At 39.7% G+C, this 25,716-nt stretch overlaps 1 protein-coding gene across 2 annotated transcripts in view; it reads left to right on the forward strand.

Annotated features, from left to right (window-relative positions):
• The window catches only part of TMEFF2 (transmembrane protein with EGF like and two follistatin like domains 2), an 810,050-nt gene that overhangs the window by 393,838 nt on the left and 390,496 nt on the right, over positions 1-25,716 (forward strand). For both annotated transcript variants that reach the window (XM_075831276.1, XM_075831277.1), the window contains exon 5: positions 5,860-5,956. In XM_075831276.1, coding sequence (XP_075687391.1) covers positions 5,860-5,956 — 97 coding nt within the window. The remainder of the gene's footprint in view (positions 1-5,859; positions 5,957-25,716) is intronic.

Genomic DNA, 25,716 nt, shown 5'->3' on the forward strand with positions numbered 1-25,716 from the left:
TAGGCAACCCAGGCCACCAATAGTTTCTGCCAATGAGGTGCTTGGTACCCAGGATGCCTGGATGGCCAGATAGTGCAGAATCATGATTTTCCCTGAGTACCCTTAGTCGGAATTGCAGATTCTAGGAAAACCTAGAAAGAGTTCGCGGGTGCCAATGTCATAGATACTCTCAGTGGGTGAGAACTTCCTGGAGTAGTAGGAACAGGGACGGAGATGGGTGAGGGACCTGTTACTCTGGGACAAGACAGCACCCACTCCCACCTCGGAGGCGTCAACCTCCACGATAAATGGCTCCATTTGGTTAGGCTGAATCAGCACTGAGGCCGAGATAAAGCACTTCTTAAGGATCTCAAAAGCCTGGACCGCCTCCGGAGGCCAGTGGAGCAGATCAGCACCTTTGCGAGTAAGATCCGTAAGAGGCTTAGCGATGACCGAGAAGTTAGCAATAAATCTCCTGTAATAATTAGCAAACCCCAGGAAGCACTGTAACGCCTTCAGGGAGGCAGGTTGGACCCATTCAGCCACAGCCTGAATATTGGCAGGGTCCATGCGGAATTCATTAGGAGTGAGGATTTGACCCAAAAATGGTATCTCCTGCACCCCAAACACACATTTTTCGGTTTTAGTAAAGAGTTTGTTTTCCCGAAGGGCCTGGAGCACCTTCCTGACATGCTCAATGTGGGAGGACCAGTCCTTGGAAAACACAAGTATGTCATCAAGGTACACTACAAGAAATACCCACAGGTAGTCTCTTAAAATCTCATTTATGAAATTCTGGAAGACCGCGGGAGCATTACAGAACCCAAAGGGCATGACGAGGTATTCAAAATGACCTTCGGGCGTGTTAAACACAGTCTTCCACTCACCCCCCTCTCTGATGCGGATAAGGTTATAAGCCCCCCGAAGATCAAACTTAGAGAACCATTGGGCCCCTCGAACCTGATTGAAGAGATCAGGAATCAAAGGAAGGGGATACTGGTTCCTTACAGTGACCTTATTCAAGTTTCGGTAATCGATGCATGGCCTAAGACCACCATCCTTCTTCCTTATGAAGAAGAAGCCAGCACCTACCAGAGAAGTAGAGGGGCGAATGTAACCCTTGACCAGGCATTCCTGGATATACTCTCTCATGGCTTCACGTTCGGGACAAGAGAGATTAAATATCCTACCCTTAGGGAGCTTAGCTCCTGGTACCAAATCGATAGCGAAATCGTATTCTCTATGAGGAGGTAACACATCTGAGGCCTTTTTAGAAAAAACATCAGCGAAGTCCTGAATAAATTCAGGTAGAGTGTTCACCTCCTCAGGGAGAGAAATAAAATTAACAGAATAACATGACGTCATGCATTCATTACTCCATTTAGTAAGATCCCCAGTACTCCAGTTAAACGTGGGATTATGCATCTGCAACCAGGGAAGGCCTAAAACCAAATCGGACGATAATCCCTGCATCACCATTACAGAACACTACTCCAAATGCATGGAGCCAACAATGAATTAAAAAACAGGGGTATGCTGCGTAAAATAACCATTAGCAAGTGGAGTGGAGTCGATACCCACTACCGGGACAGGTTTAGGCAAATCAATCAATGGCATAGCTAGAGACATAGCAAATTCCACAGACATAATATTAGCAGAAGACCCTGAATCCACAAAGGCACTGCCGGTGGCAGACCTACACTCAAAAGAGACCTGAAAGGGAAGCAAGATCTTATTAGGTTTCATATTTACGGGAAATACCTGTGCGCCCAAGTGACTTCCCTGATGGTTACTTAGGCGCGGAAGTTCTTCCAGCTGCTTATTCTTACGCCTAGGACAGTTGTTCACTTGATGCTTGTCATCCTCACAGTAGAAGCAGAGACCATTCTTCCTGCGGAGCTCTCTACGTTGTTGGGGAGACACGGAGGCCCCGAGTTGCATTGGTTCATCCGAGTTTTCCGTGGAAGAATGAAGCAACGGAACCTCGGGAGCCATCATGGGGGAGCCAGAGGAGAAAGCACAAAAACGTTCAAGTCGTCGTTCCCTGAGACGTCGGTCAAGACGTACCACTAAAGCCATTACCTGATCTAGAGAGTCTGAAGAGGGATAGCTAACTAACAGGTCTTTCAGGGCGTTCAACAGACCCAATCTAAACTGGCACCTCAAGGCAGGGTCATTCCACCGAGAAGCTACACACCACTTCCTAAAGTCAGAACAGTACTCCTCAACGGGTCTCTTACCCTGACGTAAGGTCACCAGCTGACTCTCGGCAAAGGCAGTCTTGTCAGTTTCGTCATATATGAGCCCAAGAGCAGAAAAAAAAAGATCAACAGAGGAAAATTCAGGGGCGTCAGGAGCCAAGGAGAAGGCCCATTCTTGGGGCCCATCCTGGAGCCGGGACATAATTATACCCACTCAGAACCTGAGAAGTGGGGCCTTAGACGGAAATAGAGCCTACAACTCTCCCGAAAGGAGAAAAAAGTCTTCTGGTCCCCTGAGAACCGGTCAGGAAACTTGAGTTGGGGTTCAAGAGCTGAAGTGGGGGGCACTACCGGGGTAGCTTCACGCTGGTTGCCCCTCTGAGCCAGGGCTTGGACCTGTAGGGTCTCAAGGGGTCCATAGTAGTGTCAGGGACCAGGGTAGAAAAAGTCTATGGGCCTGTGATTATGTAATGACGGAGTAGGGAGACAGACAGGTGAGCCCTAAGCTACCCGCCACTCAGTCCCTGCCTACTTGCACGGCCCGTCCTAGGCGACGGCGTACAACTGGGCGACGGTCCCTACGCTCAATATGTGTACGACAGACAAACAGACAAGGGTACATAGAAACTAAGGGAAATGGGGCAGTTGCCCACGGCAACACCGTGAGCAACATGAGTAGTGAACGAGCCGGGTCAAACCAGGAGTGTACGAGGTACCAATCGCAGAGCAGGAGCGTAGTCAGTAAAGCCGGGGTCAAAATTAAGCAAGGTCAATAATAATAGCAGGAGCAGCAGAGCCAGGAAACAGGAAAGAATCACAGGCAAAGACAAGCAGGAAATGAAGGTATAAATAGACCGAGGGCGTGAGCTAGAACCGTCTGGCCAGGCTATGATAGGTTCTCCCACTCCTGAGCCTACCAGCCTGAGTGGTAGCAGATCGAGTCACTCTATCAGACCTAGGAGCAGGTGCAGACTGATTAACCACGGGTGTTGACACAGAAGCTGTGTCTGGCAGATCCTTTACAACTGAGCAGTAGCATCATCAGTACATGCAATCTGCACTGTACATGCCACAGACTTTCATGTTCTTTACTTGTCTAGCCTTGACTAGTTTAGTATTATTGACCTACAGTATATGACAGACTTTTACTCTGTTACTGAAAGGGGAGGATATTATGAGACAGAAGTAACAATTAATTTCGAATTGATCATTCATTGGCCGAGAATATTGTATATTACTTTAATAATTTGCATTGGCCTTAGGTAAAATGCTGAACTGGTGATATCAGCTATACTTACTAGGGAAAAATGTTGTATGAGAGTTCAGGCATGTAATATTTGGCCTCGCCGAGTCTGCCAGAGTGGGATCTGCTTTTTCATAGCGGCTCCGCACTTTGTATAATAGAAGGGGATTTTGAGTGGGACCCCACTCTTTGGTATTCATATGCTTTAAAAGGGCCTTGAGAAAGACCTCTTAAGTTCCCACAACTATTATATGGGTCTACCTCATTTGTTTACATCTGCTTATACCACATGCATACTATACTGTATCATGTATTTTTCCTTTTTCTCTTCCTAAATTTTTGATTACATTAATTCCGACTAAGTTTATGTAAGATGAGATGAATTGCATACAAGAATGTTGCATCACATTCAGAATGTTTTAAAATTTGCAATGTAGACTACAGGCTATTTAGGAAAAATGGGTTGTTTAAAAGGGTTATCCCACCCCAACAACGTAGTCGCAAAATAAATAATACGTGTTTGATTTCTGGGACCACAATCGATCAAAAGAATGAGGGTCCCGAGTCCCCGGAATGAGCAGAGCGGCAGGCGAACATGCGTGCGACCGCAGCTCCATTCATTCAGGGAACTCGAGACCCCCTGTTCTCTCGATCAGTGGGGATCCCACCAGTGGAAGCCCTAATGATCAAACACTTATCACCTATCCTGTGAATAGGTAATAAGTTGTTGTGGTTGGATAACCCCTTTAAGGCAATTGTTCTGTAATATTGCCAGGATATATGTCGCTGTTCCCCTAACAAAGTAAAGAGCAGAAAATGTACTAAAAAAAGTAGACAGATTTCCCTGCTACATTCAACAAATTGATGCACAATAAAATATGTATATTAAGACTCTTTTTATTTAATTTTCTTGATCTTTTATCTTATTTTTAAATTTTTAAGAAATAAAGAAATGGAGAAATATTTGTTTGAGTTGTGCATACACATTTACATACAACATAAAATGTATGACGGGACTTTGTATATTTTGTGTTCCAGTAGATGTGATACATGTGGAATGAAACTGTAATTATTGTCGGTCGATTTACTATTTTTATAATATTGCCTCTTTTGTAGCCAGGTCTGTGTGAATAAGATGGTGTAACATTTTATACACTATCTACATATCAATAAAAGTGACAAGAACAGTGTGACAAAAAACACATTTACTAGTAAACATGATAAACATCTTTCTTAAAGCTGATGTAGACACTAGCATACTAGTGCATAAATCATAAACACAGCGCTATAGTCAATATGATTCACAGAACACACATCTATTTATTTTCCAAATGGAAACTAGTACAAACTGATACCTTCGGTATACAATATATTATGTGGTGTATAATCTTCCTTTACAAATGAGGTTTCTTATAACCGTAAAAGTTGTCGGAGTACTACAGTAATAAGAGAATAAAACAAGTGTTCATTTCAGCTCCCCTAAATGAAAAACTACTAATCCATGGCCAGATTCACACGTTCAGTTTTTGAAGCAGTTTTTTCGAGCCTAACACAAAGTAGATAAAAAAGGGGGTCGTCAATCTATGCTTTTCTTTCCTTTTGTATCCACTCCCAGCTTTGTCTTAGAAAACTGCATGTGTAAATCTGGAAGAAGATTGCTCATGAAAGACCCAAGTTTAAATAAATGCATACTGTACATGCAGTCAGGTGTGAATTAGGGCAAAAAGTCTTCCTAAATGGGATCCCCCATCTTGGGCTCGCCCTGATACCCAGACCAAAGAGCAAAACAATGATGTGTTGTTCTCAAGCAGTTTGTATTATGTTATTCAATGCAGCAGTTCACACAAATATTTGTTTTGTTGTTTCCTTATTACAAGGTATATGACGGCTGAAATTACTTTATAGTCCAAGCCGTCAAAAGAAAATGATCAAACTCGTATGACAAATTAATATTTGCTTCTGCAATGCTAATAAAAATGCACATAAAAATACACACGAAAAACACTGATACAATAGGAAGATAAAAATATAAAGTACTGACACAATAGTCACATAATATAAAAGTAAATTCTGAAAACACATTTATACTTTGTGTCCCTATTTGGCGCTACCGTATAATTTTACCTAATTTCAGAATCCTCATGTAATCATTCTCATATTTGATCAAGTGAATTTTCCAGACTTTTCCAGACACATTCCACATTAATTGTGTATATATGACAAAAAATTACATCTGTTTATCTCTTTGAAAATAAAAGAAACATATCTCACAGGCATGACGTTAGACTTCAAGCACATTTACAAAAATGAGCATTTTTGTGAAGAGTAAATGACTAATCCAGTTATAGCAGTTACAATATATAGATCTATACAGATGAGAGACATACCACCATTGGCAGCTACAATATTTACCATGTTCATGTTTGTATCCTACAGCAAATGAAGGTTCGGGAGAAACCAGTCAAAAGGAGACATCAACTTGTGACATCTGTCAATTTGGAGCAGAGTGTGATGAAGATGCGGAAGATGTCTGGTAAGATTTTCTGCAATTACCCTCTCATTTCCTTTTTTATTTACGCATCTTTTCATAAGTAAATGAAATTATTCCTTATTGGATATATTATAGAAAATTAGATAATATTTTTTAATTTATAGCAAACTGGCTTGGGAAAAAGCTACCGTAAGATATTTAGACCTTAATAGCATTACTACCATGTCAAACTGATCTGATTTATGCCATGTAATACAGTAAGGGTATGTTCACAAAGCTTATTATCAATCGTTTTTCGGGCCGTAAACACCTTGAAAAATGGCTGAAAATACGGCTGAACGCCTCCAAACATCTGCCATTGATTTCAATGGGAAAGAATGTGTTTTGTTCCAACGGGGCGTTTGTTTGTAAAAATGGCACATATAAAAAAACGTCCCATAAAAAAGAAATGCATGTCACTTCTTGAGACATTTTTTAAGCCGTTTTTTATTGTCTCAATAGAAAAACAGCCCCAAAACGGCAGAGAAAAACGCATCAAAAAACGCTCGCTGCATAAAAAATGGATGAAAATCAGGGGCTGTTTTCCCTTAAAAACAGTTACGTATTTTACAGGGTTTTTTCGTTTGCCGTGTGAACATAGCCTAAAGCAGCAATGCCGTGTGTACATACACAACAAAGCATCTGGTTAATATTCCTCCTCTAGCATCATATGTTACTACACAACTAATCTCACTAATCCAGTATGCTCCACATGAGTAACTTCCTCCATATTTTATAACTGGCTGGTCTGAGCTACAGTCAGTATACTTAATGTACCGTATATACCATTTTCATGGCAGTAGGACGCTAAGGCTAAGTTCACAGATGTGGCGGAATTGCTCTGGAATTCCGCTGCGGACAGTCCGCTGCGGAAATCCGCAGCGTACACGTTTGTTTTACGAACATGACATTTCTTCATTCTGGCTGGACCTATGTATTTCTAGGTCTACAGCTACTGAGGCCCCATGCACACTAACGTAAAAACGCCCGTAATCACGGGCCGTTATTGTGGCACGGGCAGGCCCATAGAAGTCAATGGGGCTCCCGTAATTACGGGTGACTACGTGCGTGCACCCGTAATTACGGGAGCGTTGCTAGGTGATGTCAGTAAATAGTCACAATCCACGGTCCACTGTCCACGGTGCTGAAAGAGTTAAACGATCGTCAGTAACTGTTTCAGCACCCTGGACAGTGACTTCCGATCACAATATACATCAACCTGTAAAAAAAATAGATGTTCCTACTTACCGAGAACTCCCTGCTTCTTCCTCCAGTCCGGCCTCTCGGGATGACGTTTCAGTCCAAGTGACGGCTGCAGCCAATCACAGGCTGCAGCAGTCACATGGACTTGCGCGTCATCCAGGGAGGTCGGGCTGGATGTCAAGAGAGGGACGCGTCACCAAGGCAACGGCCGGGTAAGTATGAATTTATTTTACTTTTACTAAGGAAAGGGCTGTCCCTTCTCTCTATCCTGCACTGATAGAGAGAAGGGAAGTACTTTCACCTCAATACGCAACGGCTAGTCCGCATCAATTTAATGCCCATTTTAGGCAGAGCCGCAACAGAATCTGCAATGCAGATCTTGTGCGCCATTGATGCGGACAGTGGCGGAAGAATTATGCCACGTCTGGTCATGCCCTTACTCTGATCTGTTTTTAGATCAGAATAAGGATAAAAACGAATCTGCTAAAAATCCCCTTGAAATCAAAGGGATTTTCAATTGTATCCGTTAGTATCTGTTTGCATCTGTTATGTTAGTCATTAATATTTTGACGAAGTTTAAAATATAGGTCTTTTTCTCCGTTAAAAAAAACTGATGTGTAACGGATGGGATATTTTTATCATTGGTATCAATGTAAAACGGTTGCAAACGGATAGTAAACCGCTTGCATCCATTATTTTAATTTCAGTGGGATTATTAACTTATCTGTTTTTATCCTTATTCTGATCTAAAATGGATCAGAATAACAGATTATACAATGCAAGTATGAACTTAGCCTAAGTGTATGTTCACACGGCCTATTTTCGACCGTTTTTCGGGCCATAAGCGCCCGAAAAGTGGCCAAAAAATCGGAAGCAGAACGCCTCCAAACATCTGCCCATTGATTTCAATGGGAAAAACGGCGTTCTGTTCCGACGGGCCGTTTTTGTATGCGGCCGTTTTGAAAAACTCATAGACTCTATAGAAAACAGCTCCAAAAACGGCCGTAAAAAACGCAGCGAAAATCGCGAGTGGCTTAAAAAACGTCTGCAAATCAGGAGCTGCTTTCCCTTGAAAACAGTTCCATATTTTCAGACGTTTTTGAGTTTGCGTGTGAACATACCCTAATGCTCTATAAACGAATAGTTTAGTGTGTTCACATTTAAATTTTTGGGCCATATATTCTTTTGTTAAAAATTTAAAATGATCATGATGGATGAGTCCATAGATTCTGATCATTTTATGGGACTCAACCTGAGGCCAAAATCCATCAGTTTGCATAAGCTTCGTCTTAACCAGTTTTCTATCGAGATCCGTCATATTCACCTTTTGTTATGATTAAGATCAATTGGTGATGGATTGAAAAACAGATAGCAACTGGTGCAAGCAAAATTTGTTTGCATGTAACTGTAATGTCAACTGTTGGTCGTACTCTGAACTATTACATAGAATTATAATACAAATATTATATTTTTATGAGTAGAATGTAGGAATAATATTTTGGAAATACAAAAATCAGATAAATTAAATTGAGAATAATGCATTCTTTTTCCTGTAAAAATGTTACATGTTTTGGCTGCTAGCAGAGAGAGCACAACTACTAATAAGGAGCCAGAAGCTAGATGGGTTAATGTTATATATTTTCTGTAATTTTGTTTCTAGGAAGCCATCCTTAATTTTAATATATTTTTCTAAAAAATAAAAAAAAAGAACTAACATGAATTTAAGCAATCCTAGCACGTCATTTATAACCGCACACATAATATTCTGGTGGCTTTTATAGAACAGTCGGCATCTAAATGGCAGCAGCTGTTGTTTCGGAATTGTTTTGCATGAATTTCACATACAATTGTTTGAATATTTACTAATATCTGGACAAGCGGTAAACTCAATCATCTTCAGTTTAGGCTAAAAGTTGACATATACTACAATTGAATACTGCAGAGATTTGTAAACACAAATTTTAGTCCATTAAGGGAAAGTCTCACCTTTCTGCTGATTTTCCTAATGAGTGTTAAGATACTTTGGCTGCTTCTATATTTATAATTTTATAGGAAATTTCTTGAAGGTAGAGAGTGTCTTAAATTGATTATGTAACTGCCCTTCAGGGGAGGGGTCATCATTTTAGAGATCTGTCTGTGTGGGTAATAAATGTCGGTTTTCATTGCACATTTATTCATTCTTATTTAGGGAACTGCTGAACTGTTTCATAACTAAAAAAGTACAAATAAAAACCGGTTCTCATTTTCTCCAGGGTTTGAAATTTTAGGCCCTATTCACACACAGAAATTTTTGCTGGCAAACAAAATCTGCCTCAGAATTCCTTCAGGATATTTGAGGCAGTTTATCAACCCCCTGCTATTATTTTCACGGTTTTTGCAGGGTTTTTCACAGTCTTTTTCGCCCTCGGCCATTGATGCTAATGCAAGGACCGTGGGTAAAAAACGCTGCAAATAACCCTCTGAAATGAGCACTGTGGGTTTTTTCTGCCTCCCATTGATTTCATGCCACGCGGGAAATAAAGCGCCTCTGCCTCGTATTGAAATCAATGGGGGCAATTTCAATTGTTTTTCTATGCTGTTTTCACATCAAAATCAGCACCAAAATACTCTGTGTGAACTGACCCTAACATGTCATTAACGGGGTCCATAGGAATTAAAATGAAATGGAAAGATATTCATAATTACTTGAGTTTTAATTTCTCCTTTTTATAAAAGGTGATTGCCAGAGGTGCAAATGGAATCTTTGTTTTTTTAGCATACAAAAATAGAAAATGTAAAATAAAGGGGTATTCCGGCTTACCTGGTTGATGACAAATGATGAGTAAGGTAGTGATGAGTGGCAGGCAGTAGCTACATCTTGGAGAGCATACTCATCATGCCAATTGTGGTGGCACAGGGAATCCCTGCCTTGTAAAGCTGTCGGTACGTCAACCCAAAAAGTTATGACTGTCAGAATGCCAAGAGGCAGGAGCAGCACCAACAGAAGCAGGAACTCCGATGGCACCCTGTCCTCTGATAATATCGCTGAGCTCCTGCATTGCATGGTGTAAGCAGCGGCAGATAGGGGTTCTACATGAATGCAAGAGCAACCTGACTTGGTCCTGCCTGTTGCAGACAGTGAGACTCCCATCTCCTCTTTTCGCCCACATGCTTGCAGGACTGATTGAGCCCTGCAGTGGCTCTCAGGAGAGCCCACCGGATTAGGAGCCCCAGAAAGGACCTTTCAGCTGCCTTGGGGAAGCGTTTCTGTTGCGCAAGTCAATTCCCCAAGTCAGGTTCAGACGGTGGTGGCCGCAACAGCTGTTGGTGGGGAGATGTCTAAGGTGGCAGGGAGTAATGTGCACTTGGATATCGTTGCATGTGGGGAAATATATTTTTGCTTTCAGGGCCCTGTTGGGTGCCCATTTAAAAGCCAGGGTTAGAGAAAAGCTTTGATAGTACTAATATGTTGAGATCTTTTTTTTCTGATAGAAAAATGGTATAATATGGATACGGGTAACTGATGACTGTAAAAAAAGGATGAAAAGAAACGGTGGTATGGATTGATACCATGGACATTCTTTAACTGGCTCCAAGCCTTTTCGGTCTTAGCTAGCATCATTAGTTAGAACTCTCCACAGCATTGTTCCACTTTATTCTGCTATATGAACTCCATCATTGAGACACATTTTGTGTACGGCAGAACAGCTTGACTGTGTTTTGATGAACAATTCTGTCAGCAAAAAGCGTTGAGGCCTTCCCTCCGCTGAGATCACAAAGATATCAGTCTACGAATGCAGCTCATAGTGCTACTGCACAGGTTGCACCAATGGTATGTACCCCTGCCTAGGAGCATTTATTCCTTCCCATAGCCCACAATTATGTACCTGCTTTTTGTAACCTAACAGAGATTCTGGACATGGGTGATCTCCCCATGTTCTCATAGACTCAATATTGTAATTAAATCATCTGTACTGGCAGCCTGTCGGCACCCTCCTTATCCCACATACACAGAGTATTTATAACTTCATACAAAAGATGTACACTGAACAGACTGAGCTGTGCTGCTCTCAATAAAGCCCTGGTGTTAGTCTAATACTTACTAGAAGATGATCTGTTCAGCAGGCAAAAATAGCTCTCCTCCATAAGAGGAATTGTGTGAGTCTTCCGGCAGGTTTCCTCCCTCCCCACTTTACCTGCAGCTCTGCTTTGTGTAAAAAGAGGCCTTGATGTGATTTTTCAGTGAGCGCAGAGTTTCTGAACAGTTCGAGACACTGCAATAGCCAGGTATATGCCACAAGCAGCGCTGATTGTACGGTAACGCACTGCTTCATACTCCAGCAACCTTATCTCTCTTCCTTATGGCAGACGTGCCCTATTGCTGGACGACCGATGTGCGTCTCTGGTTTCACTAACAAAACACAATTTGATCCTGTTGGCATCCTTAGTGAATGTCATGCTTCTTTGAATGGCCACTAACTTTTGGAACAACTGAAATCATAGTATATATGATCCTGAACAAATTGCAAATCTCTTTGTTTTTCCACCGAAAAACTGTTTGAAATCTAATGCCTGCCCCTAGGGGTCTCCCTTCTATGTAATCTGCTGTCCACTCACTGTTGTTAAGGTAAACCCGTCTTTAGCGGCAAGGATGCCGAGACGGAATGCAGGCTCATTATGGGGGACTGAGGCTGGAGGGGAGGGGGCTCGCTTCAAATAGTCATATCTCAGGCTGTGGACCAACTGGATTAGTGGTTCTGGTGGCATATAAGAGATGAGATTCACAGTTCTAGTTGTGACACAACCAGAGATATCACCAGTTAAAGGGAACTGTATATGCATATATGGGTCCTGTGTGTCTTTCACATGCAGGATCCACCGGTAAACTATCACGCCTAAGTTCATAACTTAGATGTGATAGTTTACAGGTGGATCCTGCGTGTCACAGACACGCAGGAAATGCTGTCACTGAAACCGTCAGGTCAGCGGGACTGACGGATTCAGTGATTAGCGAACGATACAGCTCCATAGCATAGAGAGCAGCAGTATCTACAAAATGAAAACATTTTTTTAATAAAAAAGTATTTGTAAAGTGGCACCAAACACACACACACTGATACATGTTTTCATTAAAAAAAAAAATAATTTGCCTTTCAGAAGGTTATGTAGCCTTTTACAACAATCCCACCTAGTGCATTTGGACACAAAGAGCTGACAGGCATAAATAACAATATTCCAGAAGCGAGTAAATTCTATTTTACACACCATGTGATGTAATCTACTGCTGTACAAACAAGTAGGCCAGTGTTTATTTTATCTCATCACGTCCTGCATAAACCCTTTATTCATTTTTTTTGCAGCAGTTATGTTCAGCTATGTAAAAAAAAGATGATTCCTACACATATTTATGTACATACCTTTATATTTATCCTTAAGTCTGTTGCATTCAAAGCCTTAGAATCCTGTTAACCCCATCCCGCACTGCAGCATAATAGTATGGCATAGGGTGCAAGTACTTCCTCTGCATCCTAAAGGCACCAAAATAGGCAGCGTCCTTAAGGGGTGAAATCGTTAAAGTAGATGAAACATTTATTTTAGAGTTCTTACATAAACTAAAAAAAGTTAAGTTACATAAAAAAAAACAGTTATACATATAAAACAATTATACAATATGCCAGCATATAGTAAATGGAGAGCAATTTCATTAGAAAGTTGTAAAGTTTGTAAGCAGGAACAGCCCTGTTCACATCTGCATTCTGCATCTCTTGCGTTGCTCTGCTCGTCATAGGAGCAGCACAAAGAGAAAAAAGGAAGCACTGGACCCATCGCATGACAGAAATCAAAAGCGTCCAATGGAATCCATTGAGCTTTTGACACAGATGTAAATAGAGCCAAGCTATTTTGACATCATATTTTTGCCCTATGTTTCATATGTACGTGTCCTTTTGGCTTCCGTCTGGCCAGTATATGTTGGTATACTGCAAAAAAAAAAAAAAAAGGCATGGAATAGCGTAGTAGACTATAGACTATAATGGTATTTCTTTTCACGGATACGTCATAAACTCTCATGACCACAGATCATGGTGTATATATTTAACAGGTACCATTAAAGTGTATGGTGACGGATGCCACTGTTAGGCATCCGTCACAGCCTATGTTTAACAAATACATTGGGAGCTTTTTCCCTTATTAACAGAAGAAAATACAAAAAAACAATATGGTGTAGGTTCCTAACTTACACAAATACTAAAACAAAAACAAAAAAAAAATGTGTGAGTGTATGTTTGTGTGTGTGTATACATACGTGCAGCACTGTGCAAATACTCATGCAAAGAAAGAATTCTTTCAAAAATAGAAGTGTTAATAGTTTGGGGTTTTTATCAATTAACAAACAAACATACATAGTAAATGAACAGAACAGAAATCTATATAAAATTCAATATTTGGTGTGACCACACTTTACCTTCAAAACAGCATCAATTCTTCTAGGTACACTTGAACAAAGTCATGGTTTTTGTAGGATCATAGTCAGGTGTATGATTAACCAATTACGCCAAACAGGTTATAATAATCATCATTTTCATATGTAGTTTGAAACACAGTCATTAACTGTAACAGAAACAGCTGTGTAGGAATCTTAAAACTGGGTGAGGAACAGCCAAATTCTTCTATTAATGTGAGGTTGTGGAAGACAGTTTCATGTCACAGGTCCACCATGGCAAGACTGAGCACAGCAACAAGACACAAGGTCTCTCCCAGGCAAAGATTTCAAAGCAGACTGGGGGTTCAAGATGTGCTGTAAAAGCTCTTTTGAAGAAGAGCAAAGAAGCAGGTGATGTTAAGGACCGTAGATGCAGTGGTCGGCCAAGGAAACTTAGTGCAGCAGTTCAAATACACATCATGCTTACTTTCCTTCAAAATCTGAAGTTCAGCAGCGCCATCAGTTCAGAACTGGCAGAAACCAGTGAGACCCAGGTACACCCATCTACTGTTTGGAGAAGTCTGGCCAAAAGTGGTTTTCATGGAAGAATTGCGCCCAAAAAGTCCTACCATCGACGTGAAAACAAGACCAAGCATGCAGAAATATGGCAGCATTTCAAAAATTAGAAATATTTGGCTGTAACAGAAGGCAGTTTGTTTGCCAAAGAGCTGGAGAACGGTACAATAATGGATGTCTGCAGGCAACAGTGAAGCATGGTGGAGGTTCATGCAAGTTTGGGGCTGCATTTCAGCAAATGGAGTTTGGGATTTGTTCAGGATTAATGGGGTCCTTAAAGCTGAGACAGGCAGATACATATCCATCATGCAATACCATCAGGGAGGCGTCTGATTGGCTCCAAACTTATTTTGCAGCCGGACAGTGAACCCAAACATGCTGCCAATGTCATTTAGAAGTTTCTACAGTGTAAAGAAGAACAATGCGCCCTGAAAGTGATGATATCGCCCCCACAGAGCCCTGATCTGAACATCATCGAGTCTGTCTGGGATTACATGATGAGACAGAAGGATTTGAGGAAGCCTACATCCACAGAAGATCTGTGCTTAGTTCTACAAGATTTTTGAAACAACCTCCCTGCCGAGTTCCTTCATAAACTGTGTGCACGTATACCCAGAAGAATTGATGCTGTTTTGAAGGCAAAGGGTAGTTACACCAAATATTGATTTGATTTAGATTTCTCTTCTGTTCGATCACCGTATTTTGTTAATTGCTAAAAAAAACCGATTAACAGTTCTATTTTTGAAAGCATTCTTACTTTGCAGCATTTTTCCACAACTGCCTAAAGCTTTTGCACATTTCTGTGAATATATATATATATATATATATATATATATATATATATATATATAGCGCTCTATGATAACAGTCGTTATTCAAACCAATTAAGAAAAACATCTCTTAGAGTTGAGAGGAAAATAGTAGATTGTAGCTGCAATCCGTAATTGTGGACGTGTTGTCTTGACAACCTACTAAAGGTCAGAAAGTATAAAATTTCATTACTTGTTATAATGGTGATACAATTCTACATGCCTAGATCATTTGTAGCCAAAGGGTCTGTGGCCACATGTTGCTCTCATGATTGAATTTTGTGCTTTAGTGGAACTGTGATATAGTTCTAACAACATTGCAATAATGAACAAATAAAAAAATAGTTACAGCACAGGTTGTGTTCAGTTTAACTGCCGATTTAGCAATGCTTTATGCATCATATGTGCTTACAATAGAAGCTTTTGGTACATATTGACAGACTGTGCAGATTATAGTTTATATAATAGAATAGGCTCTGACAGTTGCTATTCACAATTTGATGGGTGTTTGCTTTGAACAATGTTCCTTTGTAACAGCAGTGTGGAATTCTTTGACTAGAATACTTCTTTCCTCATTCTAGATCATTTGAGTAAAGCAATAAATGATCAACCAGACTAGTTAGCTGCTAATACATCACATTGTACTTTTTGTTTTTTAAGCCTCATGCATGTGGGCATATTAAGACAAGACCCTTACAAAATAGTCGTAGATTTCTATAGGGCTCTACTTCATATTTCATATGGAGGCACACAGAGTATTTTTTTGTCACATTCCATCTGAATCTAAAATATTGTTTTGCTTTCCTATCGGATCCCATATTACAGAGCTATTCTAGGGGAGGATGTGTTCTTAAGCCTTGCATGCCCAAGCCTGTTTGGGCCTTAATGACCAAGGCAGATTTTGCAAATCTGATATGTGTGACCTTATCAAAGAATAACTCTGTAAGGGTAAGTTGACACGTAGCATAAATACTGCGGATTTTCCGCAATGGATTTTGTTACAAAAAATCTGCAGCATAATACAGTAGCAGCAGAGTGGATGAGATTTGAAAAAATTTCATCCACACGCTGCATTTATAATGAGCGTAAAAAAAACACTCAGAAATTGACCGGCTGTACATTTTTTTAAATCCGCAGCATGCCAATTGTATTTGCGTAATCGCTGCTTTTTTGTTGTAGGTTTTCCCCATTGAATTCAATTTGGAAGTAAAACACGCAACAAATAGCAGATGTTGCGTTTTTTTTTGTGGCGGAAAAGCCGAGAGTCCGCCGCAAAATACGCAATTCAGAAAAAAAATAAAATCTTATACTTACCCATAATTCTTTGCTTCTTCATCCAGGCCAACCTCCTGGGATGAGGTTTCAACCCATGTGACTGCTGCAGCCAATTACAGGCAGATAATATTGAACGCCATGGCAGAGCAGGGAGGTAGCTCCCCACTCTGCCATTTACTAGGCTACAGTCTCCCAGGCAGTGTGCTGATATATGGACAGTGATGTCCGGAGTCCCAGGCAGAGTGCTGCCCCTGACATCACTGTCTATATATGTACAGTGACGTCAGGGGCTCCTCCTGAAGCAGAATCCCGGCCAAAGCATCGGCAATGCTCTGGTTGGGGATTCCACTGCAAGAGGGAGCCCCAAAGGCGCTACCTACAGGGAGAGGCCTGTGTGGCACTACCAGTGAGGGGGCTGTGTGGCATTACCTGGAAAGGGGGCTGTGTGGCACTACCTGAAAGCGCGGGCTGTGTGGCACTACCTGGGAGGAGGGGCTGTGTGGCACTACCTGGGAGGGGGGCTGTGTGGCACTACCTGGGAGGGGGGGCTGTGTGGAACTACCTGGGGGGAAAGCTGTGTGGCACTATCTACAGTTGGCACTAAATTTATGGGGGTACAAACTGGGGACCTAACTTCTTCATGGGGCATAATCAGAGCCTCAACTGAAATCAACCTTGACAGAGTAATATAACCCAGAAAGACAATTATGTGGATATAAAATTAACTTTTAATTAATGATGTATTAACCCCTTAACGACCGGCGTATTGTGTTTTTATGTCGGCCGTTCAGGGTAGTTCTTCTGAAGCGACACGTTTCCACGTCGGCACTTCAGATGAATGCGGGGTGCTGCTGAAGCTCGGGCTGTTAGTAGCAGCCTCGGACTTCAGGGCAACGATTGGAGACCACTAGCAGTGTTCTCCGATCATATTTAACCCCTCAGATGCGGTGCTGAATAGCGGGTGCCGCATCTGAGTGATTTTAGAGGGACAGGGCACCCTCTCTCATCCCACTGGCATCCCCGCGTGCATCGCGGGGTGCCGATGGGTTCTATGGCAGCCTGGGGACCTAAAAAATGCCCCCAGGTCTGCCTTTAGTAATTGCCTGTTAGACCATGCCAGAGGCATGACCTAACAGGTGCCTGTCAGTTTTACACTGGCCGGCAATAATACACTGCAATACAGAAGTATTGCAGTGTATTATAATAGCGATCAGAAGTCTGCACAGTAAAGTCCCCCAGTGGGACTAAAAATAAAGTGAAAATAAAAGTTAAATAAAGTTTGAAATAAATAAATAAATGTCCCGAGTACAAAAAATAAATTAAAAAAAAAACACTTTTTCCCCTTACAAAAGACTTTATGAAAAAAAGTTAAAAGTTACTCATATTTGGTATCGCCACATCCGTAATGAACCCAACTATAAAATGATTACATTATTTAACCCGCACGGTGAACGCCGTAAAAAATATAATCAAAAACAATGCCAGAATTGCTGTTTTCTGTTCATCCTGCCTTCAAAAGAATTTGATAAAAAGTGATCAAACCGAAATATCTACTCCAAAATGGTACCAATACAAACTACAAGTCGTCCCACAAAAAAAGCCCTCATACAGCTGCATCGGTCAAAAAATAAAAAAGTCATGGCTCTTAAAATATGGCGACACAAAAGCAAATAATTTTGAAAAAAATTTGTTTTTACTGTGTAAAAGTAGGCAAACATAAACAAATCCATATCAATTTGGTATTGCCGCAATAGTAACGACCCGCTGAATAAAGTTATTATGTTATTTATACCACACGGTAAACGGTGTAAAATTAAGACGCAAAGCAAATGGAAAAACTTTCTGGTTTTTTTCCAGTACCCCACTAAAAAAAGTTATTAAAACGTTAATCAATAAATTATATGTACCCCAAAATAGTGCTATTATAAAATACAACTTGTCCCACACAAAAAAAGTCCTTATACAGCTGTGTTGACGCAAAAATAAAAAAGTTATAGCTCTTTGAATGCAACGATGGAAAAACTTAAAAAATTGCTCAGTCATTAAGGTTTAAAATACCTTCGGTATTAAGGGGTTAAAGAAGGCACAAGGAAAAATATATAAAAATAGAAACAACTTGAAGCTTGTAAATATATAAAAATGAAACAACTTGAAGCTGGTAAATACACAATGGAACATGGACTCAAACACAGGTATTTTCAAATTTTCACACTATTTATATTGATATCCCCATATACCTGTGTGCAGAGTCCATGTTCCATTGTGTATTTACCAGCATCAAGTTGTTTCCATTTTTCTATATTTTCGTTGTGCCTTCTTTTAATATATATATATATATATATATATATATATATATATATATATATATATATATATATATATATATATATATATATATATATATATATATCCACATAATTGTCTTTCTGGGTTATATTACACTGTCAAGGTCGATTTCAGTTGAAAATGTATATATTGAGTATTGAACCATGTTTTAATGTTCTTTGGATCATATGTAAGAATAATCACAGCCTAACTAGTATATGGGGGCACAGAGTGACGTTTTCTGCCATTTTACTGCCACCGTGAGTTACCCCACAAAGTGGCCCACTAGGTCTGTGTCGCCGAAGGGCCCCTATAAACCTGTAGCTGGCCCTGGCCAGAACGATAGAAACCCCCAAGAAATTACGCCATTTGGTAGTTTAAGCCTTTGTGACCAGGCCAAATATTGCTGTTTTGACATGCTTCATTTTATTGAAGACTAACTTATAACTCTCCGATGGCAAAGCATGAGTATATCCCCAGAGTCATTCCTGACAAATGTGCTGCTGCTGCTGCTGGCTTTATTGTCAAAAGATTCACACTCATATAGTTTTTATTCAAAGAAATAAAAACTTTAATTCACTAAATAAAAAGACGGTAAGGATCTTTGTCAGATTTGACTTCAGCAATATCTGCATAACAAGCATCCTGAGGTATTCAATGAGAGGTATATTATAAATGTATATTTTTTGAAGATTGTAAAAGGAATAAAAAAAATTTCATGGGGCTAGGCCGAGGTTAATTTTTTGGGATGAAAGGTTGAAAATATAAAGGCATCATATATTTTTGGCAATAAATCCGAAAAAAATAAATAAATAATGAAATATTAATAACATAGTAACTTTTCTGCTTCAATGTATGAAATGGCACAACTTAATAGATTGTTCCAAAACATGGCTCTGTGTGAACATTTTTAAAACAGTCATTGAGGCACAGGCCTGACAATAAGGCATCATTTACACGAGCGTAATATACGCGCGTACGACGCGCGTGCTTTTCACGCGTGTCGTACGCACCTATATTAGTCTATGGGGCAGTGCAGACAGTCCGTGAGTTTTGCGCAGCGTGAGTCCGCTGCGTAAAACTCGCGACATGTTCTATATTTTGCCGGTTTTCACGCATCACGCACCCATTGAAGTCAATGGGTGCGTGAAAACCACGCATGCCGCACGGAAGCACTTCTGTGCAAACTGCATGAACCGCGCAACAGCTGTCAAACTCTGAATGTAAACAGAAAAGCACCACGTGCTTCTCTGTTTACAAACATCCAAACGAAGTGTCATAATGATGGCGGCTGCGCGAAAATCGCGCAGCCGTGCATCATACACTGATGACACACGCAACTGTTAAGTGCCTTTTGCACACGCAAAACGCCACATTTTTTGCACAAAACGCACACGCTCGTGTAAATAAGGCCTAAGGGGCAGTCTGGGCAATAATAATGTGTGTAACGCCTCATTCCTATTTTTAGAACATACTCGACATCTTCGTTGGAGGTGCCTTCAAGACTCTGTTGAGGGGATTACTGCAATAAAATGTCACTCTGTGAGCCTTCTGAAATCTTCTGATTCTAATGGATAAGATTGCCTAAAATTTGTGAAAAATAGATCTTCAACTACCTTTTCTTGATAAACGAGGAATGTAAATCTCCTAATGAATGACCCATATATACGGTTTGTGTAAAACAAATTCAAGGAAACCTATTGAGGAACAACACAACCTTTTAGCATGAAAATTAAGAACAAACTTTATTACAAAACGTAAATGTTTTGTAATAAAGTTTTTACTTAATTTTAATTCTAATAGGTTGTGTTGTTCCTCAATAGGCTATTTTTTTTAGAAAAAATAAAGGAGTTACACGTGAAACAGATAGATCACTAATTTCTTGTACCAAGTATAGTATATTCTTGATACCTGGTATGGCTGCAAAACCTGGTCTGATAGGTCCTCTCCCCCATGTACTTATTGTAGTCAATGATTGACACAGGCTTTTGTTTTGGGGTAGTAGAACCTCATTCTACAATAGCTGCTGTCACATCTGTCTGGATTGAATTTAGAATGAAAATGTCTATTTTATTCTTGTCTTTAAGTGTAAGCAGCTCTCCGCTGCATACACCGCCTGATTCCCCTTTTTTTATACTTTAAATTTACCAGTGATTGTGGAAACCCCCGGCGATTTTTCCGAATGGTCCCACAAGCCCCTGTGTTATTTTCAAGCAAACTTTTAAAAAGGGGTATTCTGGTATAATAGTTATCTACATACAGGATGTAGCCTTTTTGTAGGAATGAGAAAACCGGTTCCCAAACAGTTTTTCCACTTGTCATAGATAGGGAGGGTATCCTGGTTGATTTATTTTGCTGTCTTTCTCCTCGTAAGTACGAAAAAAAAGACATGTCACCTGTTGGACTCTCACACATTTTATAGAGTTTTAATTGAAACCTTGCCCTCTTAGATGGAAAAAATTGTATAAAATAATTCTGACAGCTTTTTGAAGATGGGCCTAATTTTGTATGATCTGTCAAACTCTGAAGCGTTTTTAGGGGGACACTGGCTGTTATCATTGAAATGCCAAAATCTCATCAGAATTTCATACCGTGCTCTTGGAAGAATGGCAGAAAATGCAGTTTTGGTTAGAAAATGACGGGTGGACCAGTAAGAGCATATACTGGGTTTTTAACAAGCCCCATGGGAAGTGTGAGGCCTAGAAATTTTTAAAACTCCAAAACATTTGTTGGCGTATATATGTCTTGTCTGGCATAATAGGAGCTTGGATTTTTTGTGATAAATTGGGCTTCATATAAATTTCTCTGTAAGGCGATGTGCTGCAATAGATCATCTGTGATGTGCAGGTTGAAAAAATTGACAGGTTCAAAATCTTCCACCTCTACATTTATATCTCGGAAGAAATTAAAGTCAGGGATCAATGGGGTAGCAGAATTAGAAGTTTCACATCTTGAAAATGCCACATCTAATGGTATACTGGAATGCATCCATTCGCTAGTACATGGGATTCTACTTGTACTGGGCATTGTACTCTGATTCGGAAAGGTTTCTCCAATACCACTCTCTGCCTCCACTGTACTGGTCCTTGGCATTTTTGAGGATGGACCAAAATGACTGCTACTTTCTGAGTCGTCATTGTCGCTCAGTGAAAAACCCTCAAAAGCATCATCCCCCTCTGACGAAATACTCTCTTCTCTAGAACATAACAGAGCAAACACCTCCTCTGCAGAGTACAACGGACATGCCATTGTTTTAATTGTATCTACTTTATAGTAAATAACTAAAATTAACTAATAATTATATGTTACGGAAATTAATGAGGAATTTGAACAATTTAAATTGTAGCTAATTAGTTGAAACACTCCCTATAAAAAAATATCGAATTATATGTTAAACAAAAGTAAATTTATATAAGTTGTATTAAAACGAGTTGAATTAATTAATTTAACTAAATAAGGGATGAATGGACATGACAATCCCTATATAATTATATATAGTACAAAAAATGAATTATACGTAAGTGGTATTAAACCTAAATGAATACATTTGTACTAAAATTCGGAGTAACTGACGCAACAGAAATGAATATAAATGGTATTGAAAATGTAAATAATTTATTAACTGACATGTAAAATTGTATTAATTAATTTCTAATAAATATTAATTAATAAGTTAATGAACCCTACACTGCACTATAAAATAGCTAAAGCTTAAATCCTAACTAACACCATATACCCTAATCACCTTCCCTACCTAAACCCTACCTAGCTAAATATAAATATATTCATTATTGGAATTCATTTATAGAATTTGTAGGGGAATAATTATGATTTGTGGGGATAACTGGAGCTGTGATGCACAATGACTTCCCTCAAAACTCACACTGACAGGAGGCAGGGGTAGAAAGAAGGTTTTATAGACCTCAGACCCTGGAAAAGTTTGTTACTACAACAACCTTTCCCTGTGGTCACTATGATTGGCTATCATAGCGATCACATGATCAGAACCTGAACCAATCCGGTCCCTATGAGAGCACACGGACCACAGGATGATAGCAACAGCCCATTCCGGGTGCTAAACGCCCTCTTGGGGACCTGATCGCTGACAAAAGGCAGAACATAAATTAACGTCGGCACTGCACAAAGCCCAGCAAGTGCCGACGTCAATTTTCCAGCGATGTTCGGGAAACGGGTTAGGAGAATCTGTCCTTACCTCTTACCCTCACAAATTGCTGAAATAAATGTGACATTACCCCACAATTCGCTTGTAACATTTTCGCAAGCTCTTTGCAATAAAATAATTGCAAAAAAATGACATTTTGTTGACCAGAAACCAGAAATTACTGCAGCCAGAGAAATGCCTGTGCAGTATATATTTACTGTCAAAACTGTCTACCAAGCCGCACCTCACCAAAAACTAGAGGTCGCCTCACCATTGAGGCTTGTCTCACAGCTTGAGAATAACTGGCAAAAACTGTGTAGCCATAATTGTGATGACTGCCTTTCTAAATGCCTGTTTATTGATTATTCCATCATTTGCCTAAGAAACTTTTTTTTAATGTTATGATTTATTTTCCTTCATTAATAAATATTTTCCATGATAAAATCTGTTTTCTTTTAATTAATAATTGATAGAATTTATTACATTGGTACTAACATAAATGGGTTCCATTAAGTTTTTGGATATAATTCTTAAAACCACTTTTGTAGTGATTTATTTATGAATGCAAATATATTGTGATTGTTGCAGAACGTGATGACGAAAACAGCAGTAAAAAATAGGTAGATATTAATGCTGTCAATCCTCTTCAATCCTCTTCACCTCTTCACTCTACTTTCATGTTCTCTGACCGCCATTCAGCTTAACTGCTCTGTCCACGTCTTTTGTATTCCTGATAGTTGATTTTGCCTACTATACTTCTCTAATAAAACACATAAAATAAAACGTAACAATGTATATAAAAAAACAACACAAATGCTATACATATATCTGAAATCTTAATGTCCATAATAACTTGTGCAATACACTGTGCAACGTTGCATGATCAGTGAATGTAGGGAACAAAATAATGGCGGAAATGTATTTTTTTGCAATTTTAGTTTTTTTTTTTTTATTTATTTAAATTTTCCCTGAAAATGGTTTCTGAAAAATGTACAAGTATTTACAAGTATAGCAAGACCTCATCTGGCTATATTGATGAAAAAATGTAAAAATTATGACCAACCTAATGCAGAGGGGCAAATTATTTTACCTGGCCTCTAATGCCAAAAATAGTGGTTAGTATGCACTAAAGGGACTGAAATTATGTGGTAACTATATTTACATGAGACATAAATTCAATAACAAAAATATTTCTAACCTGTATAATATATATATATATATATATCCAAAAAAGAGAACGTGAAGCAGCACTAAAATAAAGTGAATTTATTCATCCAACATGGAACCACAACGTTTCACCTCCTCTATGAAGGCATAGAGGAGGTGAAACGTTGTGGTTCCATGTTGGATGAATAAATTTACTTTATTTTAGTGCTGCTTCACGTTCTCTTTTTTGGATATCTAACACATAAGGAGAGGTCACTCCTTTATTTTTGAAGCTTTGCACCAGCCTAGTCAGGCATTTGTCCACAGTGCTGCTCCAATCCTTTGCCTATATATATATATATATATATATATATATATATGTATATACACTACCGTTCAAAAGTTTAGGGTCACTTAGAAATTTCCTTATTTTTGCAAGAAAAGCACAGTTTTTTTTCAATGAAGATAACATTAAATTAATCAGAAATACACTCTATACATTGTTATTGTGCTAAATGACTATTCTAGCTGCAAACGTCTGGTTTTTAATGCAATATCTACATAGGTGTATAGAGGCCCATTTCTAGCAACCATCGCTCCAGTGTTCTAATGGTACATTGTGTTTGCTAACTGTGTTAGAAGGCTAATGGATGATTAGAAAACACTTGAAAACCCTTGTGCAATTATGTTAGCACCGCTGTAAACTGTTTTGCTGTTTAGAGGAGCTATACAACTGACCTTCCTTTGAGCTAGTTGAGAATCTGGAGCATTACATTTGTGTGTTTGATAAAACTCAAAATGGCTAGAAAAAGAGAGCTTTCAAGTGAAACTCGACAGTCTATTCTTGTTCTTAGAAATGAAGGCTATTCCATGCGATAAATTGGCAAGAAACTGAAGATTTCCTACAATGTTGTGTACTACTCCCTTCAGAGGACAGCACAAACAGGCTCTAACCAGAGTAGAAAGAGAAGTGGGAGGCCCCGCTGCACAACTGAGCAACAAGACAAGTACATTAGAGTCTCTAGTTTGAGAAATAGACGCCTCACAGGTCCTCAACTGGCAGCTTCATTAAATAGTACCCACAAAATGCCAGTGTCAAAGTCTACAGTGAAGAGGCGACTTCGGGATGCTGGCCTTCAGGGCAGATTGGCAAAGAAAAAGCCATATCTGAGACTGGCTAATAAAAGGAAAAGATTAATATGGGCAAAAGCACACAGACATTGGACAGAGGAAGATTGGAAAAAAGTGTTATGGACAGACGAATCGAAGTTTGAGGTGTTTGAATCACACAGAAGAACATTTGTGAGATGCAGAACAACTGAAAAGATGCTGGAAGAGTGCCTGACGCCATCTGTCAAGCACGGTGGAGGTAATGTGATGGTCTGGTGTTGCTTTGGTGCTGGTAAAGTGGGAGATTTGTACAAGGTAAAAGGGATTTTGAATAAGGAAGGCTATCACTCCATTTTGCAATGCCATGCCATACCCTGTGGACAGCGCTTGATTGGAGCCAATATCATCCTACAACAGGACAATGACCAAAAGCACACCTCCAAATTATGCAAGAACTATTTAGGGAAGAAGCATGCAGCTGGTATTCTATCTGTAATGGAGTGGCCAGCGCAGTCACCAGATCTCAACCCCATAGAGCTGTTGCAGGAGCAGCTTGACCGTATGGTACGCAAGAAGTGCCCATCAAGCCAATCCAACTTGTGGGAGGGGCTTCTGGAAACATGGGGTGAAATTTCTCCCGATTACCTCAGCAAATTAACAGCTAGAATGCCAAAGGTCTGCAATGCTGTCATTGCTGCAAATGGAGCATTCTTTGACGAAAGCAAACTTTGAAGGAGAAAATTATTATTTGAAATAA

This window comes from Rhinoderma darwinii, chromosome 6, assembly GCF_050947455.1.
Source record: "Rhinoderma darwinii isolate aRhiDar2 chromosome 6, aRhiDar2.hap1, whole genome shotgun sequence".
In the NCBI taxonomy this organism is placed as follows: Eukaryota; Metazoa; Chordata; class Amphibia; order Anura; family Rhinodermatidae; genus Rhinoderma; species Rhinoderma darwinii.